Source organism: Microcaecilia unicolor, chromosome 13 (genome assembly GCF_901765095.1).
Source record: "Microcaecilia unicolor chromosome 13, aMicUni1.1, whole genome shotgun sequence".
NCBI lineage: Eukaryota > Metazoa > Chordata > Amphibia > Gymnophiona > Siphonopidae > Microcaecilia > Microcaecilia unicolor.
In genome coordinates, this window is record NC_044043.1 from 66,150,187 (window position 1) to 66,170,908 (window position 20,722).

Below are 20,722 nucleotides of genomic sequence, written 5' to 3' on the forward strand. Positions count from 1 at the left end.
CATATAAAAGAATTTTATAGGTTTCTCCAAGTTGAATCTCACCATCTTAATAGTGTCATTCTGCTTCATCCATCTATGACCAGTACAAACAGTATGGGGCACTGGGAACAACCTTGTCATTTTTCCCTGTGTGATACAAATTCTTCAAACATACACCCACTGACCAAACTTTTCACCTGACTATAGTGCAACAAACCACTAAATAAATATTCTCCACAAATTCAGATGATTTAACATTGTAAACAGAAATTGCCACTCTATTTGAAAGCCATTTCTGCATCTAAAACCATACAGAAGGATGACTCATTTTTCACGTTCTAACACATCAAATAAATTCACTGCTTGTCTCACATTAGCTGGCATTTGACCACCCATGATGAATCCTATTTGATCTGGGTGTATGATCTTAGGGAACAATGCTTCAATCTGACATACTAAGACCTTACAAAAAAAATGAAGTTAGTATTGCTTTTAAGCAAGATAATGGGTATCACATACTCCCTGCTGTTTCCCCTCATTATGAATCACCACAATATTAGCTTGATACCTACAGTCTGGAAGATGAGAGCTCTCCAATGTAATATTAAATACCTTAGTCAACACTGGAAGGGGTAATATACAACAGGAAAGACAACCTCCCTATGGACTTCTTCAGGAAGAGAGCGCTGCACGGGGACAGAAATGTTACCCATTCCCACCTGTCCCTGATGGAATCTTAGATGTCCCCACAAATCCCTACTGGAATCTTACCCGTAACCACCCATCCCCACAAGAATTTAATGGTACATTAAAAAAAAATTCTGGTCGGAGATCTCTGTCTCTCTCTGGATTCGAGCAGCAGCACTGCAGGCAAGGAACGAACGGAAGTTGGAACCTGGAACATTCTGGTGCGCACATGTAGGACTTGTCTCTGATTCACTAGAACTGTGTGCTGAGAGGTCGCCATATGCACATGCCAGTAGGTCAGGTGACATCTGATGTTCGTGCCTGTGTTAGAGCTGAGGTCTGCGCATCAGCCCGGGAGCAGAGAGGATTAACAGTAACATAGTAAGTGATGGCAGATAAAGACCTGAATGGTCCATCCAGTCTGTCCAATAGTCCAACATTATCATGATTAAATGAACAATGAAATTGATATTATATACTTGATTATGGTCTTTCTTTGGCGTTTCTGGGACATAGACCATAGATGTCCACTACAGCCTATTCATCTTCTCATCTGCAGGACACAGACCATAAAAGTCTATCCAGCACTGTCCTCATGTCCTAGCCACTGAAGTTGCTATCTAAGCCCTTTCTAGCCCATCCTAAACCATATCGCCATATATGAGACACAGACTATATAAGTCTGCCAGGTATCTGCCCTAGTTATCACAGCCAGAGCCGCCATCTAAGTATCACTCGACATATCCACACACATGCAGTCATTTAAGTTTAGGTTGTTAATAACTTCCATTTTCTAATTTGAAATCTTCTGGGTTCATCCTATGCCTTTTTGAATTCTGTCACCATTTGTATCTCTACCACCTCCTTAATAGAAGACTTTGCACTTTCCGCACCTGTTCTGTTAAAGCAAGGAGGAGGAGACAGCATTCAAAAGAACTTGGTACTCGGTAGGTGAGAGGCTGACGCAGATGTAGCTTCCACTTCCACGGGAACCCCACAAAACTGCTTCCATTCCTGGGTTCTGCGGGATCCCTGCAAACCCCGTGCAGGTCTCTATTCAGGAAGCACTTAATAGCTAATTCCACCTGTCCCTCTTCTCATGGACATTTTATATACTCTTCATCCTCCTCCTCTATCTTGACAATATTAGTTGGGGTCAAATAGGTAGGAATATTCTACAGGTCTCCTAAGCCCTCTGAGCAATATAGCTCTTTATAAAAGCTTCTCAATTCCTGATATATTTCTTCATTACAGCATAATCATAAAGGAGGGCAGGAGCATATCTCCTTCACTTCTCTGGAGCTACTACTTTTCCTCAGCTGCCAAGCAATCAGTTTCCTGGCTCCATTAACATTTTCTAAGAAATTACACTTAGTTTTCCTGCTCAGGACTATAGTCTTCACCTCTATCAATTCTCTCTTAGCCCTAATTACTAAAAGTCTCCTATACACTCTTAATGAGCATGTTTCCTTATAAGTCTTCTAGAGAGTGGCAAATTCTCCCTGCAACCTATTCAGTTTGTTCTCCTCTTCTTTTTCCTAAATAGCCACTCACTTAGGCCTTACCCACATACTGTACTATGGGGCATGGGCTGTCCACATTATCATTCCATTCTAGATATTGTTTCCAGGCTAACAGAAGTTGTTCCCCCCCCCCCCCCCAACCTCTCCGCACTGAAGTAAGCCTTTCATCCCTTAACAGGTCAAAGGGAACTTTGTACTTTTACCCTCTCCCAGTCATCGCAGACTTTGTACTTTTACAACATCTGAGCTCATTACCTTCCCTTCCGAAACCTACCATGGCATTGCAGAGTACAATTCAAGCCCTTTTTTATCCTGTTACTCTTAATAACCCTATCCAAACTTTCAAGCCACTGTCTAAAGAAAGATCCTTTTGGACTATTTGGGGCACATACATTAATAAATAATATTTCATCCTGGTCTATATGTCCTATTATCCAGATCATATTATCAACTTTGTTTGTTCTTACCCACCTAATACAGGACAAAATGACCAATTTATTGACCAGAATCAGAGCCAATCTTTTTTAAACAGAAGCAATATAATCTATTTTAATTTCTGATATTCATCCCGGAATATATATACATCTCAGCAGAGCAATATCCTAGTCCTTGTTAAAAGAAGCCAGCCCTTTTGGATTTCAAAAAAACAAGTGAAACGAAAACCACCCCAAAAGGTTATTAGAGAGATAATTGATAGATGCTGAGGGAAGAACAGGGAGCTAATTTGCATACTTGAAGACCTCTAACAATTTGCTTTTTTACCTTATTCCTTCCTTAAGGACGTGACAGCTGGAAAGTTCTAAAGATTAAAGGTACTGTTGTTGCTCAAGGAAGAAGTAGTATGCATCTTTATGAAAGTGAACTTTAATGTGTTTTATGGTTCACCTTGAGTAAGAATGAATCTCAAAATATAGACTGCTGTTGCTGAAAAAGAAATGCTTAGGTGAATTATCTTTGATTCTGTTATCGGAGACAAGTTCTCTCTACTTCTTAAGATATAAACGTTATAAAAATATATAAACAAATAAATGAGAAAGGATTTCATTTTGTCCAGGTAAGAATAAAATGTTCAAACAATCCTTCTTTTTTTTACTGACCAAGGTTAAGCAGAGGGTCTGAGTGCTCCTCCATAACAATGTATACAAAGTACGTGAAGATAATCTATGCAGCTTCATCTCAGAAGGTTGAGCCAGTACCATTCTGATATACTGAGGTATGAACATAGTACGTCAGCAGCAGAAGACAGAAAACTAAAAGAACAGCACACTTGTCAGCTGTTTAAAAAAATCAAAACCTCAAAAATACAGAGACTCAAGAAGACAGGACAGTTAAGCAATTACACAAGTTGAAGAAAGTACTGCAAAAATATCAATATAAGAGAATGTATATTTTGAATACAGTTAGCACTTTAATAGCAGGTAACTGAGGTCATATCCTTCCAATAAAATCTTGCTTTATAACAAAGCAATTATGCTTTTGAAGAAATATTTTATATTATCACAAATGTATGGCTTATAGGGATTAAAATACATAGACCATGGAGGAGAACTTTGCTTATCATAAATAAAAACATGTACAGAAAGAAAAGGAACAAAAACAGACCCTGTGATACTATGTTGTGTCACATTTATATACTGCTTTCCTTAAACAAATTTCACTCTAAAGTGCTTCCTGTGTACCTTCAGAGAAAAAAAAATGCATTGATACTATAAAGTTAAACTTCCACTGCCAAGATCACTGGCATGTTGGATGGTAGTAGAGAACACATGTACAGTGATTTTTATAATCATCCGACAGCCAATTATACTTTAAAAGTTTCATGTTAACCAGTTTTCTGAAAGGAGTGGGTTAATACGCAGTATGCCCTTTACATGGAATTGTCTCATTAAAAATAATCCTCTTTATGACATATGCACACCTGGTCCTGCTCATCTCTCAGAGATCCAGCATTTAGAAGAAAATTATCTAAAATATAGAACAGTGATTCACCCCCAGGATGCTTCTGAATGAATTTGAATAATTCTCATATGCAATTATCCTGCTTGACACCATCATTACAGCTCTAATTTATGTCATTTTGTTTCACAACTCAGTTATAGCAGCACCACCAATTAAGTTTAGATGAACAAGCACATCCTGCTCTAGAATAAGATCTTTACAACTGGGATTGAAAGTAGCAAGTTCTACAAAATTCTGAGAATGATATATTATGACATACATAAAACATCATCATAAGAATGTTCCTTTACTAACCACTTAAAAATATATACATATAAACATAGAAAATTAAGGCAGATAAAAGATCATATGGCCTATCCAGCCTGCCTGTCCATACCATCTATTATCCCCTCCTCTCCCTTACAGTTCCTATGTACGCGTCCCAAGTTCTCTCTACTTCAGATCAGCCATATAATGAAATATTTAAGTAACAAAATGATCAAAGAAGCTGTAAGATGGGCTTGTCCAAGTTCTGTCATCAAGAGCTGCAAACCTGCCAGGTTTTAGGATATCCCTAACCAACATGTATTGTTAAATACAAATCTCTTATCTGAGTATCCCTCTTCCACTCCAGTTACAATACAAAATATCAGCTATCATAAGTAATGCCACACTGGGAAAAGACCATCGAGCCCAGCATCCTATCCACGACAGCGGCCAATCCAGGCCAAGGGCACCTGGCAAGCTTCCCAAACGTACAAACATTCTGTACATGTTATTCCTAGAATCGTGGATTTTTCCCAAGTCCATTTAGTAGCGTTTTATGGACTTGTCCTTTAGGAAACCGTCTAACCCCCTTTTAAACTCTGCCAAGCTAACCGCCTTCACCACGTTCTCCAGCAACGAATTCCAGAGTTTAATTACGCGTTGGGTGAAGAAAAGTTTTCTCCGATTTGTTTTAAATTTACTACACTGTAGTTTCATCGCATGTCCCCTAGTCCTAGTATTTTTGGAAAGCGTGAACAGACGCTTCACATCCACCTGTTCCACTCATTATTTTATATACCTCTATCATGTCTCCCCTCAGCCGTCTCTTCTCCAAGCTGAAAAGCCCTAGCCTCCTTAGTCTTTCTTCATAGGGAAGTCGTCCCATCCCCGCTATCATTTTAGTCGCCCTTCGCTGCACCTTTTCCTGTTCCATTATATCTTTCTTGAGATGCAGCGCCCAGAATTGAACACAATACTCAAGGTGCGGTCGCATCATGGAGCGATATAACAGCATTTTAACATCCTCACACCTGTTTTCCATACCCTTTCCTAATAATACCCAACATTCTATTCCCTTTCCTAGCCGCAGCAGCACACTGTGCAGAAGGTTTCAGTGTATTATCGACGACGACACCCAGATCCCTTTCTTGGTCCGTAACTCCTAACGTGGAACCTTGCATGACGTAGCTATAATTCGGGTTCTTTTTTCCCACATGCATCACCTTGCACTTGCTCACATTAAACGTCATCTGCCATCTAGCTGCCCAGTCTCCCAGTCTCGTAAGGTCCTTCTGTAATTTTTCACAATCCTGTCGCGAGTTAATGACTTTGAATAACTTTGTGTCATCAGCAAATTTAATTACCTCGCTAGTTACTCCCATCTCTACTTCGCACTTTATCTTATCAATCACCTAATTAATATTAACCCAACACTCTGATAAAATGGTATAATTGAGAAATTTTCAATAAAGGATCCGTTGGAATTATTTAATAAAATGTGGGGTAGTTACTTGATAGCTAATGAATACGTTTGAGAGAAGTCTACATACAATGGAGATAGCAGGCATGCAAATCTCTCATATGCATAGGGAATCTCTGAAAACCTGACCTGGAAAAACGTGCAGTAAGGTGATAAAATTGGACAGCTCACTGACCTAATTACCAGATCAGCATACCAAATCAATCATCTTTTCTCCAAATTCTTGATCCCAGTTTCAATCATTCCATGAAGCAGTGATCTCTGTTTTAAGCTCAGGGACCTGCAGTTCACTGACTTTCTTCCCCCAATACACATCTTATCGTGAAGCATACTGCTGGCACCGCCTCTGAAACAGCTATTTTGTTTTCCTCTGGCAGTTTGTGACTGTCTGTGCATTTGAGCCACATGGAGATCAAAACGCTTATGCTATTCTTGAGATTGTGTGAACAGTGCAGGAGTTCAGACACTACATGGCTCAAAAATCACCAAGAGCCATTTAGCACCAGAAGAAAACAAAATGGCTATTCCAGAGGTGCTACTGGCAGCAAGCCTCTGGGGAACATTGAGAGGGGATCAACTGGAAAACCCAATTTACAAAGCTACGGGTGGGGACCAGACAATGGACACTGACCAGTGAGTCTTCAACCTGTTCAAAATTCAGCTATACGCATTCTAACACACTCATGGAAAAAAAAATCAATCGTGTCACACCCCTACTCCACAATGAGCACTGGCTCCCCATCACCTATTGCATTACTTATAAGATTATACTCATGACTTTCAAAGTCAGGTCAGCCTCTTTATCTACCCAGTCTGTTAATTTCCTACCAGCCATCTAGCAATTTTTGTTCCACCAATCTCAACTTATTAAATGTCCCATCTTTTTGACGCATCCGTTTTGACAATATTCAGGCACAAATTTTTAGTGGAAATGGCCCTACATTTTGGAATTCACTACCTTTACACCTTCAGCTGGAACGTACTCTTGAAAAATTAAAACTGGATCAAAAACCTTCTTATTCAAGGATGCTTTTGGGTCAGAGTTTGCTGAGCTTTCTGAGCCACCACTGGAGCCGGATCGAATGGGTGCTGTAGGCCAAGTCTGCCCCCCCCCCCCCTCTTCTCTCAATCCTATAATTATTGTAGTTCCTTTTACTGTTGTATTTATTACACTAAACTATTGTAAACCACTCAGAAAGCATACTTATGGGTGTCATACATCAAAATAAAAACTTTAAACAACTTAAGACTAATTCAGATGGACTTAAACATAGAAAATATTGGCCAACAAAACTCTACATAGCTTATCCAATCTACCCAGTGACAGCAACTACACAGCTCTACAATCGCCATCTCTCCTTCAATGCTTTGACTATGCTTTCTTTAACTGTAATAACATCCTTCTTTCTTCCTCCTCCATTAGGTGGCTTTTCCATACCTCCACTATACTTTCTGTAAAGAAATATTTCCTTTGGATTTCTCCCGAGTCTGCCCTCTTCCTCCATCATCCTATGGCCTCTTGTTCCAGAACCTCCTTTCCACTAAAAAGGCCTTCACTCTTATGTATTTATAATTTCCTGTTCCCGACTATCCTCTACAGTATATGTGTTTCAATCTTTAAGTCTGTTGACTATTTTATTTGAAAGCCATCTTTATTAACGTACTAGTAAAACATGCCCGTTTCTGGCGCAAATGAAACGGGCACTAGCACGGTTTTCCTCCCGAACCCCCCCTCCCTACTCACCTCTTCGGCGTTGTGAAGGCACTGACCGCCATTGTTGCGGACCTCGGCACGCTACCTTCAATCTGCTGAGTCGCTGGTTGTGAAGCCACTGACACCATTGCTCCGCCCTCGACATTATCACGTTTGACGCAAGGGCGGGGCCCCAACACAGTGATTTCGGTGGCTTCACCACCACGAACCCTTCGAACCGGAAGGAAGTGCCCGGAGGCCCTGACAGTGACGTCAGTGTCCTCAGAACGTTGAGGGTGAGTTTTATTATATAGGACTAGTAAAAAAGGCCCGTTTCTGTGAGAAATGAAACGGGCGCTAGCAAGGTTTTCCTCAGAGTGTATGTTTGAGAAAGAGTGTGTGCGAGAGATGGTGTGTGTGTGTCACAGAGAGAATGAGAGAGAGAGAAAAAGAGTGTGTCAATGTTTGTGTGTGAGAGAGAGTGTGTGTGATGAAACAGGTGGTAGCAAGTGTGTGTGTTTGTGAGAGAGAGAAAGAGAGAGAATGTGGGAATGAGAGTGTGTGCTAGGGTGCCCCCTCCCCCAAGGTGGCCCCCTTCCCTCCCTCTTCTCTGCCTGCCAGATGCAAGTGTGTGTTTGTGACAGACAGAGAGAGTTAGTATGTGCGAGTGTGTTTGTAAGAGACAGTGTGTTTGTGAGAGAGAGAGTGGGTGTGTGTGTGGGGGAATGAGAGTGCGTGCCAGTGCCTGCGTGCCTGGCAGCCTGCCTGCCAAGGGCTTCAATCCCTCTGCCTGTCTCCCCACCTCCTACTCCTCCTGCACCATTCCCTGCCTGCTAGCACTGATGATTCCCTGCATGCCTGCCTGCGTGGCTGCCAAGGGGCCTCCCCTCCTCTGCCCACCTCATAGTGCTTGCCTGGCTGCCAAGGGGCCTCCCCCCCTCTGCCTCTATCCTCACCTCGTAGTGGTCCTGCACCCCTCCGTGGTACTTGATCGCCGTTATTCGCGACTCATCCGCCGGCCTGCTAGCACGGAGCAGTTTTACCTCCTGGTCATCCGGCGTTCCGTTGGTTTGTTTTGTGGAGGGTGGCAGCTTGGGGATTGTGGCAGTGTCGGCAGGTGTATGTACGATAGGGTCTGGAGGGCGCAGGACGGCAGCGTCGGTCATCAGCTGTTTTGCGGAGGGCGGAGGACGGCAACGTCAGGAGGGCGCGAGGGCGTGACTGACAGAGATGGACAGATGCTCAGTCGAGAGGCTTCACCACCACGAACGCCACGAACCCTTCACGGAAGTCGATGGAGCTGGAGTGGCTTCATTAGAACGTTGGGCTCGCGAATTATGTCCGGAAGGGGCGTGGCTAAGGACGGGTGTATGAGTGAGAGTGAGAGGTGCTGACAGGCTACAACACTACAGGGCTTCACTGTTTCCCTGCCACACTGTGAGCTTCAGTGAGCTTCAGAACTGAAGGTGAGCTTGAGCTTTATTATATTAGATAATGTGATACCACGTAACAGTCGCTATGCAGCATAATTTTACAATAATATGCCCAGGCACCTTAATTATATTAACATAAATCAAGTTTTTTTTCAACCCCCCCCCCCCCCCCCCCCCCCCACAAAAAAAAACTTCCTCCCTCCTTCTACCCATAATCAAACTTTTAATGCATTAAAGAGAATACTACAAAGTTGTGCCATTAAGGTGCCTTGAAAAGGCTCCCAAACAGTCAGAAATCACTTTATAGCTTCTCCCCCACTTTTATTACAGTTATTCGTTTCATTCACAATAGATCGTGCATATAATTTCTCCATAAGGAAAGTGTGGGAGACTCTGGCTGTATCCAGACCACTAAGAACCACTATTTTAGCGATAAAACTTTTTTTTTTAACTAACAATTCCTGTTCAGAGGTCTCCATTTCCAAACCATCAGTTAAGTCCAATAAACACAATTCCAACATCTTAGAGACTTTTTACCCTAGCATAAGCTCTAGATGTACCCATATCTCATTCCAATACTGTTTTATCCTTGTACACTCTTACATACAAGGGCTAGATTCGTGCTCAGCAGTGTTCTATAAAGGGCACTCTGGGCTAAATGCATTCAGGAGCCCAACTATGGGTGTGAGGACTTACACCAACTGAAACCTAATGTTAATCCTGGCAAGCAACGGGCACGCTGCCCCCAAATTCTACTAACACTGTGCATAATTCTTCGAGACATCCCTGCTCCCCCCATGCCCCTCCCACAACTCCTTTTGAATTGCACACAAGAGAATTTGAGTGCGGATCCTTATAGAATCTCATGTACCCAGATTCATGTGCAAATACAAATTAAAGCCAAATAATTGATTGTTAACAGTTCATTAACTAATTTTTTTGCACACGGATCTCAGGATCATATGCCATTTACCTAGTCTGGGGGATATTGTATAAAAGTACCTTCTGAGCTATCGCACTTTAAGCACACTTGTTACATTTTAAAATTCTTCTAAAACTCACTTTCCCCCCCCCCCCCCCCCCCCTTTGCTTTTGGTGTTGCTCCCTAAGGTGGTTTGGGTCTGACACCAGGTCACCTCTTGCAGTGACATTTGCTTGTTCCTTACCCTACAGTATGCTTGTGACTGTTGATTGATAAGCACATAAGCACCGCCATACTGGGAAAAGACCAAGGGTCCATCAAGCCCAGCATCCTGTCTCTGACAGCGGCCAATCCAGGCTTCAAGAACCTGGCAACCCCCCCCCCCCCCCCCCAAAAAAAAAAAAAAAATTTTAATAATTTTCAATTGACTTTTCCTTCGGGAATCTGTCCAAACCCCCCTTAAACTCCGTAAAGCCAGCCGCTGCCACCACATTCTCCAGCAACGAGTTCCAGAGTCCAACTACACGCTGAGTAAAGAAAAAAACTCTCTCCTATTTGTTTTTTTCCTGTCTGCAATTGGAGTTCCTTTCCGTTTTCACAACTTTTGTTTCAATTTTGTAAAACCTCGTTTTAGAAGTGGCGGTATATTAAGCTACCAATAAACATAAACATGCAGTTCCCTGATATCTGCAGCCTTATCTTGCTGTCATTTAAGATGCATATACAATCCTTGTAATACTTTATAATGTACCTCACAGAGTTGCACACTTTACAACAGAGTGTTCCTTCCTCTGATCCCTTCTCGAAATTCTGTCTTTGTGTATTTCTCTCTTGTCTCTTGGACCCATTTTTATACTGTATGGTGAAATAGGGAGGATATTCTGCAGTGTATGTCATGCCAGTAATAACATCCTATCAGGTTATTTTTTTTTTCATCAGATATTTACCGGGGCCATGGTTTACCAAATACAGATGATTTCAATTCCCCTTTGTATTTGTTTTGTTAATCCTTGGACATAGTAGAAAACTCGCAAATAACAATAGCTATCACCACTTCCCAGCCCATAGTGTGTTTTAAATAAATCAAAAGGAGACACCACAGAGGTATCTTCTTCCAATAACTGTTATATCCTCATAAGCCCCATGCCCCACCACTGATAAAAACCCTATGTCTTCCATCCCTGGGGTAAAGGTTCCATTGCCTACTACAGGAACACTGGGGAATAATTAAGTGACAGACCATATCATTTATGCATCGCTTCCACGCCCATCTGAGTGATGATATTAAGGGATTACTCCATATCTTTGATGATGGTTCTGTCCCTTTGACATACACTATATACACTAAATAATAGGGCTTAGCTAGTTATTGTTCCAGTGTAAGATTACAATATACACTGGTCTCCCCCACCCAGTCTCTTGCCTGTCTGAGTAACATTTTAGCTCTTCATAGCCAAAAGACCTAGGCCTGCTTCATCCTTGGGGACCTGCAGTAAGATGGCTTTCACGCAGGCTTCCCCCGCCCAAAAAACTATATATATATATATATACACGCAAGAAGCCAATTCTACTTCTACTTCTTGATCTCTCTACCTTCAAAGAGGTGGGCAGATTTTGCAGAAGATGTGGCCATTTAAGCAGGTAGATCATTTTAACCAGTTACAGTGGGGGAAATAAGTATTTGATCCCTTGCTGATTTTGTAAGTTTGCCCACTGACAAAGACATGAGCAGCCCATAATTGAAGGGTAGGTTATTGGTAACAGTGAGAGATAGCACATCACAAATTAAATCCGGAAAATCACATTGTGGAAAGTATATGAATTTATTTGCATTCTGCAGAGGGAAATAAGTATTTGATCCCCCACCAACCAGTAAGAGATCTGGCCCCTACAGACCAGGTAGATGCTCCAAATCAACTCGTTACCTGCATGACAGACAGCTGTCGGCAATGGTCACCTGTATGAAAGACACCTGTCCACAGACTCAGTGAATCAGTCAGACTCTAACCTCTACAAAATGGCCAAGAGCAAGGAGCTGTCTAAGGATGTCAGGGACAAGATCATACACCTGCACAAGGCTGGAATGGGCTACAAAACCATCAGTAAGACGCTGGGCGAGAAGGAGACAACTGTTGGTGCCATAGTAAGAAAATGGAAGAAGTACAAAATGACTGTCAATCAACAAAGATCTGGGGCTCCACGCAAAATCTCACCTCGTGGGGTATCCTTGATCATGAGGAAGGTTAGAAATCAGCCTACAACTACAAGGGGGGAACTTGTCAATGATCTCAAGGCAGCTGGGACCACTGTCACCACGAAAACCATTGGTAACACATTACGACATAACGGATTGCAATCCTGCAGTGCCCGCAAGGTCCCCCTGCTCCGGAAGGCACATGTGACGGCCCGTCTGAAGTTTGCCAGTGAACACCTGGATGATGCCGAGAGTGATTGGGAGAAGGTGCTGTGGTCAGATGAGACAAAAATTGAGCTCTTTGGCATGAACTCAACTCGCCGTGTTTGGAGGAAGAGAAATGCTGCCTATGACCCAAAGAACACCGTCCCCACTGTCAAGCATGGAGGTGGAAATGTTATGTTTTGGGGGTGTTTCTCTGCTAAGGGCACAGGACTACTTCACCGCATCAATGGGAGAATGGATGGGGCCATGTACCGTACAATTCTGAGTGACAACCTCCTTCCCTCCGCCAGGGCCTTAAAAATGGGTCGTGGCTGGGTCTTCCAGCACGACAATGACCCAAAACATACAGCCAAGGCAACAAAGGAGTGGCTCAGGAAGAAGCACATTAGGGTCATGGAGTGGCCTAGCCAGTCACCAGACCTTAATCCCATTGAAAACTTATGGAGGGAGCTGAAGCTGCGAGTTGCCAAGCGACAGCCCAGAACTCTTAATGATTTAGAGATGATCTGCAAAGAGGAGTGGACCAAAATTCCTCCTGACATGTGTGCAAACCTCATCATCAACTACAGAAGACGTCTGACCGCTGTGCTTGCCAACAAGGGTTTTGCCACCAAGTATTAGGTCTTGTTTGCCAGAGGGATTAAATACTTATTTCCCTCTGCAGAATGCAAATAAATTCATATACTTTCCACAATGTGATTTTCCGGATTTAATTTGTGATGTGCTATCTCTCACTGTTACCAATAACCTACCCTTCAATTATGGGCTGCTCATGTCTTTGTCAGTGGGCAAACTTACAAAATCAGCAAGGGATCAAATACTTATTTCCCCCACTGTATATCCTGACCATTACAGATAATGGCAAGTCTTTCCAATCCTTCAATTGTTTCTACAATTCTAGCAAAAAAACATGTAAATATTCAGTTGATACAATTTCTGAATATGGCTGGGCAGAATAATGTCTAAATATTTTAAACCAACCTTGTGCCCATTGGATGCCTAGCCATTCTGTCCAGGCACTGAGGTAGATGACTTCCCCAGATTTATTTGTAAATCCATGAAACTACCAAATTATTGGGTGTGAAGTAAAACACACAGCAGGTTCACCTGGGGGTACATCAAAAGTACCAAAAGATCATCTGCATAGAGAGCTGCTTTAATTTCATATTACCCAATCATTATGCCTCTGACTTCCTGATTTTGTAGTATTTTCTGGGTCAGAAGTTCTATACATAATACAAAAAGGATAGGTGGTAAGGGAGGCATCCTTGTCATGTACCAAGATCCAGAATAAAAGCAGCAGATATTATCCTATTAGTCATTACTTGGGCTCAGGGTACTTATTTTTATAAGTACATAAGTAAAGCCACACTGGGAAAAGACCAAGGGTCCATTGAGCCCAGCATCCTATCCACAACAGCGGCCAATTCAGGCCAAGGGCACCTGGCAAGCTTCCCAAACGTACAAACATTCTGTACATGTTATTCCTAGAATTGTGGATTTTTCTCAAGTCCATTTAGTAGCGGTTTATGGACTTGTCCTTTAGGAAACCGTCTAACCCCTTTTTAAACTCTGCTAAGCTAACCGCCTTCACCACATTCTCTGGCAACGAACTCCAGAGTTTAATTATGCGTTAGGTGAAGAAAAATTTTCTCCGATTTGTTTTAAATTTACTACACTGTAGTTTCATCGCATGCCTCCAGTCCTAGTATTTTTGGAAAGTGTGAACAGACGCTTCACATCCACCTGTTCTACTCCACTCATTATTTTATATACCTCTATCATGTCTCCCCTCAGCCATCTCTTCTCCAAGCTGAAAAGCTCTAGCCTCCTTAGTCTTTCTTCATAGGGAAGTCGTCCCATCCCCGCTATCATTTTAGTCGCCCTTCACTGCACCTTTTCCAATTCTACTATATCTTTCTTGAAATGCGGCGACCAGAATTGAACACAATACTCAAGGTGCGGTCGCACCATGGAGCAATACAACAGCACTATAACATCCTCACACCTGTTTTCCATACCTTTCCTAATAATACCCAACATTCTATTCCCTTTCCTAGCTGCAGCAGCACACTGTGCAGAAGGTTTCAGTGTATTATCGACGACGACACCCAGATCCCTTTCTTGGTCCGTAACTCCTAACGTGGAACCTTGCATGACGTAGCTATAATTCGGGTTCTTTTTTCCCACATGCATCACCTTGCACTTGCTCACATTAAACGTCATCTGCCATTTAGCCGCTCAGTCTCCCAGTCTCGTAAGGTCCCTCTGTAATTTTTCACAATCCTGTCACGAGTTTACGACTTTGAATAACTTTGTGTCATCAGCAAATTTAATTACCTCGCTAGTTACTCCTATCTCTAAATCATTTATAAATATATTAAAAAGCAGCAGTCCTAGCACAGACCCCTGATGAACCCCACTAACTACCCTTCTCCATTGTGAATACTGCCCATTTAACCCCACTCTCTGTTTCCTATCCTTCAACCAGTTTTTAATCCACAATAGGACATTTCCTCCTATCCCATGACCCTCCAATTTCCTCTGTAGCCTTTCATGAGGTACCTTGTCAAATGCCTTTTGAAAATCCATAGTAACATAGTAGATGACGGCAGAAAAAGACCTGCATGGTCCATCCAGTCTGCCCAACAAGATAAACTCATATGTGTATACCTTACCTTGATTTGTACCTGCCTTTTTCAGGGCACAGACCGTACAAGTCTGCCCAGCAGTATTTCCCGCCTCCCAACCACCAGTCCTGCCTCCCATCACCGGCTCTGGGGCAGACCGTATAAGTCTGCCCTCCACTATCCTCGCCTCCCAACCACCAACCTCTCTTCCCCCACCTGCTCCGCCACCCAATTTTGGCTAAGCTTCTGAGGATCCATTCCTACTGCACAGGATTCCTTTATGCATATCCCACGCATGTTTGAATTCCGTTACCGTTTTCATCTCCACCACCTCCCGCGGGAGGGCATTCCAAGCATCCACCACCCTCTCCATGAAAAAATACTTCCTGACATCGTTCCTGAATCTGCCCCCCTTCAATCTCATTTCATGTCCTCTCGTTCTACTGCTTTCCCATCTCCGGAAAAGATTTTTTTGCGGATTAATACCTTTCAAGTATTTGAACGTCTGTATCATATCACCCCTGTTCCTCCTTTCCTCCAGGGTATACATGTTCAGGTCAGCAAGTCTCTGCTCATATGTCTTGGAATGCAAATCCCATACCATTCTCGTAGCTTTTCTCTGCACCGCTTCCATTTTTTTAAAATCCTTCGCAAGGTACGGCCTCCAAAACTGAACACAATACTCCAGGTGGGGCCTCACCAACGACTTGTACAGGGGCATCAACACTTCTTTTCTTCTGCTGATCACACCTCTCTCTATACAGCCTAGCAACCTTCTCGCTACGGCCACCGCCTTGTCACACTGTTTCATCGCCTTCAGATCCTCGGATACTATCACCCCAAGATCCCTCTCCCCCTCAGTACCTATCAGACTCCCCCGCCTAACACATAAGTCTCTCGTGGGTTTCTACTCCCTAAATGCATCACTTTGCATTTCTTCGCATTGAATTTTAATTGCCAAACCTTAGACCATTCTTCTAGCTTCCCTTTTCATGCTTTCCACTCCCTCCCGGGTGTCCACTCTGTTGCAAATCTTAGTATCATCCGCAAATAGGCAAACTGTACCTTCTAACCCTTTGGCAATGTCACTCACAAATATATTGAACAGAATCGGCCCCAGCACCGATCCCTGAGGCACTCCACTACTCACCTTTCCCTCCTCCGAGCGAACTCCATTTACCACCACCCTCTGTCGTCTGTCCGTCACCCAGTTCCTAATCCAGTTCACCACTTCGGGACCTATCTTCAGCCCATCGAGTTTATTTAAGAGCCTCCTGTGGGGAACCGTGTCAAAAGCTTTGCTAAAATCTAAGTAGATTATGTCTATAGCACGTCGATGATTCAATTCTCCAGTTACCCAATCAAAGAATTCAATGAGATTCGTTTGGCACAATTTCCCTCTGGTAAAACCATGTTGTCTCGGATCTTGCAACTTATTGGCTTCTAGGAAATTCACTATCCCTTCCTTCAGCATGGCTTCCATTACTTTTCCAATAACCGAAGTGAGGCTTACCGGCCTGTAGTTTCCAGCTTCTTCCCTATCACAACTTATGTGAAGAGGGACCACCTCCGCCGTTCTCCAGTCCCTCGGAACCTCTCCCGTCTCCAAGGATTTATTAAACAAATCTTTAAGAGGACCCGCCAGAACCTCTCTGAGCTCCCTCAATATTCTAGGGTGGATCCCGTCCGGTCCCATGGCTTTGTCCACCTTTAGCTTTCCAAGTTGTTGATACACACTCTCTTCCATGAACGGTGCTGTATCCATTTCATTCTCAGGTGTACTTTTGCCAGTCCCTCGCAGTTCTTCTCCAGGATTTTCTTCAGTGAAAACCGAACAAAAGTATCTATTTAGTAAATTGGCTTTTTCTTCATCATTAACTACATAGCGGTTCGCTGTATCTTTTAGTCTCACAATTCCCTTTTTAGTCCTTCTTCTTTCACTAATATACCTGAAGAAATTTTTGTCGCTCCTCCTTACATTTCTAGCCATTTGTTCTTCCGCTTGCGCCTTCACCAGACGTACCTCTCTCTTGGCTTCTTTCAGTTTCATCCGGTATTCCTCCCCGTGTTCCTCTTCTTGAGATTTTCTATATTTTGGAACGCTAACTCTTTAGCCTTTATTTTCTCAGCCAGATACATAATATCAACCGGCTTCCCTTTGTCCACGTTTGTTTACTCCTTCAAAGAACTGAAGAAAATTGGTCAGGCAAGATTTCCCCACACAAAGTATATATATACGCCTAGATCTAAGCAATTTACAATTTCACTACAGGTACTGGCACTGTCCCTAATGGGCTCACAATCTAAGTAGTACTTGAGGCAATGGAGGACTAAATGACTTACCCAGGGTCACATGGAAACAAAGGGAACTGAACCTGGCTCCCTAGGATCTCAACCCACTACCATACTGTATATAATGTCTCTATCCATTTAAGGAGTGCCCCTTCAAAAACAAAATTTGCATAAAACCCACCAAATATAATCACAAGACAAGGATTCAAAAGCTTTACCAATATCAAGGCTTACCAGACTGTCTGCTATTTTAGTAGCTGCCCTCTGGACCAACGCCATCTGAGACAGATGGAGAAAACTGTGTAATGAAAAGAGAGGAGGGATGTCTCTCTTTTCTGGGAAGGGAATGGAATATGATGAAGGAGGCAAGTAGAACTGGGTCTGAGGCATGACAGAGTGTTTATCTGGAGCAGCAAACTTTTCTATTAGTTTAGTTACAAACATTTTAAATGAGTCTGAACAGATTATGCTGACAATTACTGGAAGAGACCCCTTTTAGTCCCACTGTCAAAGACATGAGTGCTTTGGCCAGTGATTGTTTCAACACATAGCGAAGAGGATTTCATGCCAAACAGGTCCTCGCTTGAAACATAGTAAAGATTACTGCTATTTAACAGAGATCTGATGGCTGAAGTTAGTACCAACCAAGGACCATAGTAAACTCAGTCTTTTAACCTGTCTTGACTGATAATCAGTACTTTTGTAACTGAGTAATAAGATACTGGTCTATATCTAAAAAGTTTTTTGAATAATGGTGCTGTATGAGAGCAATAATATTATTGCTTCTTAAGTGGAACATCTTAAAATTGGGAACATTAAAAGTTGCCAATTAGCTCTTCTCTCTTTTTTTTAATAAATCCTGCCACATTCATAGATATGCAATTTTGATGCTACTAGTGATTTCCCTAACACAACAGAATCACAATTTCCTGCAGAATTGGAAGAAACTAGGACTGATCTGCCTGACAAGATGGAGCCAAACTGAGTATGACACTAAAGGTACTCACGTTCAACAGAAAGCAGACAACACTAAATTTCACCAGTTTAATTCCTGAACACTACTACGATCTGCCTACTAAACAAAACATGAGTATCAAAAGAGAACATAACGCCCAAACTCACAAGTTTCGATCGTCTGCTAATTCAAACTATTTAATGTATGTGTCAAGGGAGACACCCCTGCTCTTCGGGAAAAAACCAAAGTCCTCTGTGTCTGGGGGAAATCTAAACAGTGATCCTGGCCGGAGTTTCTCACCTCGTCAGCGCTCAGCTCCTCCATTCTTTTCCTTTTAATGGTGACACAAATCGGTGGGCCGCCCGCGGGAACTAGAAACCCGCCCAACGGGCACGCTGCGAAAACAGGCTGAGAACCTAGCAGAACCGAGCCGCGGAGGCCTGCAAGAGAAACAGGTCTCTCCGCCACACTCACTATTATTCATCAAAACAACAGCGCCGCCATCTTGCGGGCACGTCACGTGACCTCGTAAGCGTGAGCCGGCGCGACGCCAAATAGCCAATAGGAGCGCCCCGTGTTCCTATTCCCTCAGCTAACCAATAGGGACCTAACAGAAGGGACGGAGGAAGTAACAGGAGTGCGGAAAAAGGGCAGCAGTAAAAACTGGACTCTGGGAGTGAGTGGAGCTGTATGTAAGCAAGCAAAGTCCATAGAAGACTCTGGTTCGGGCTGTGGTAAACTGCATTCCAATCCCTCTATTGGTGATCACAGAAGACTAGAGATGAACAATAAGACAAGTTCAGACACTAGTTTTTAGATTGAATGGTCCTGTCGATGCCCAGCTGTGGTTACTTTAATGCAGGCCATAAAGTATTTTCAGATTCCTGCCTTATTCTCTCAATAGAAGACCAAGACTTGTGCAAGGTGTTAAGGTATCGCTTGGGCTTGCGTCTCTTACTACACAAATGTTATGACACTATTAGATTCATATCACAAGGTTATCTGATTGGTCAGGCTGAGACCTCAGCTGTTGCATATTGGATTTCGGAATACTCATAGAGATCCTTTTACTAAATTAGTGTGCATTAAGTGCCATGCAGCCCATAAGTATGCAATAGGCTGTGCAGCATTTAGCGCACCTTAGTAAAAGACCCCATAGTGAACTCAGCAACATAAATCTACTAAATATTGATATATTCATAAATTAAAATGGCAGTATTAAGACTGGAGGGAAAAGACCTCAGTAACCACTAGTAGTAGTAGTAGCTTCGGTGGTGTGGTTCAATTATAGTCATTAGTCAAACACCCCTCCGAAGGGACACCACCTTGTAGTGGTGGAGGGGCTTCTGTGTTTCAATGACTCAGAGGGCTATGCTGAAGGGTTACCCATATCAGACAGTCCTCTGATGAGAAACCAGACAAACAGTGTCCCAAACCGGGAGAGTGGTAAGATGGTGACCTGAAGTCCGTATGTCCAGCGGGCCAGCTGCCCTCTGAAGTTTTGTTTTCTTTATGTAAATTCCCTCTCTGCAATTGCACTTTCCTTAACTAAGAGGAAGGGAACAACCGGCGGTCAGCTGCTGATGGCCAGCATTTTGTCCCCTGAGCAGCAAGTGTGGGACCGCTGCGCTTCGCACTGCCCACAGATGAAAGGGTTGGTAAGTCCTTTGATTAGCGCCGGTGAAGGAGTGTCGACGCTCTTGGACCTGGAAAAATAACTCCATCGCTCCCGAATTATTCAACCACCATGTCCAAAGGAGTGGAGGAGTGAGTTAGAGGCATATGCTGAAACGGAGGACGTTTACAGCAGAACCCAAATCGGCGGAACCACTCCTAAACACCGCAAGAGAAATCACCTTGGAGTTTTTGGCTTCTGTGGAGGTTACATTGAATGCCATCTGGAAGGCGCTTCGGGACCTGACGGCGGTAGTAAATAACTTTGTTTCAGATATAATCTTATTGGAGAGTTACATGGACAATTTGACTGAACCCTTTGAGAGTGAAAAATTGATATAATAAATAAAGTTCTACACATGCAAGAAGTGGTTATGATCCTGAAAATGATGATGGACCAGAAACTTTGAATGATAAGGTGGATGTTATTGTGGATGATTAATGTCGAGATTATTGTTTTTCCCAGCGTTCCAGATATGACTCCTAAAGTTTTCCTCAGAAATATTTCCTTAATTATTACTTCGAAAGGAGTGAAGCCTGTGAAAACTGGGATTCCTTTAATCAGTGGGATTTGAATTAGAGACTTAAGTGTATGTATTGTTAAATAATTTCTGTTTTTTAAAAAAGAGAGAATGTAATCAGATGTATTATTTCTAACTAAAATCTGGACAATAAGTATGTTCTCAATGAAATGAATTGACTATACACAGTATTGGAGTGGAGTGGAGGAGTGGCCTAGTGGTTAGGGTGGTGGACTTTGGTCCTGGGGAACTGAGCCCACTTCAGGCACAGGCAGCTCCTTGTGACTCTGAGCAAGTCACTTAACCCTC

At 42.8% G+C, this 20,722-nt stretch overlaps 1 protein-coding gene across 2 annotated transcripts in view; it reads right to left on the bottom strand.

Moving 5' to 3' along the window:
• The window catches only part of UBE4B (ubiquitination factor E4B), a 151,256-nt gene extending 132,529 nt beyond the window's left edge, over positions 1 to 18,727 (bottom strand). For both annotated transcript variants that reach the window (XM_030222448.1, XM_030222449.1), the window contains exon 1: positions 18,519 to 18,727. In XM_030222448.1, coding sequence (XP_030078308.1) covers positions 18,519 to 18,542 — 24 coding nt within the window. In that variant the 5' untranslated portion in view covers positions 18,543 to 18,727. The remainder of the gene's footprint in view (positions 1 to 18,518) is intronic.
• Between the last annotated feature and the right edge of the window lie 1,995 nt (positions 18,728 to 20,722).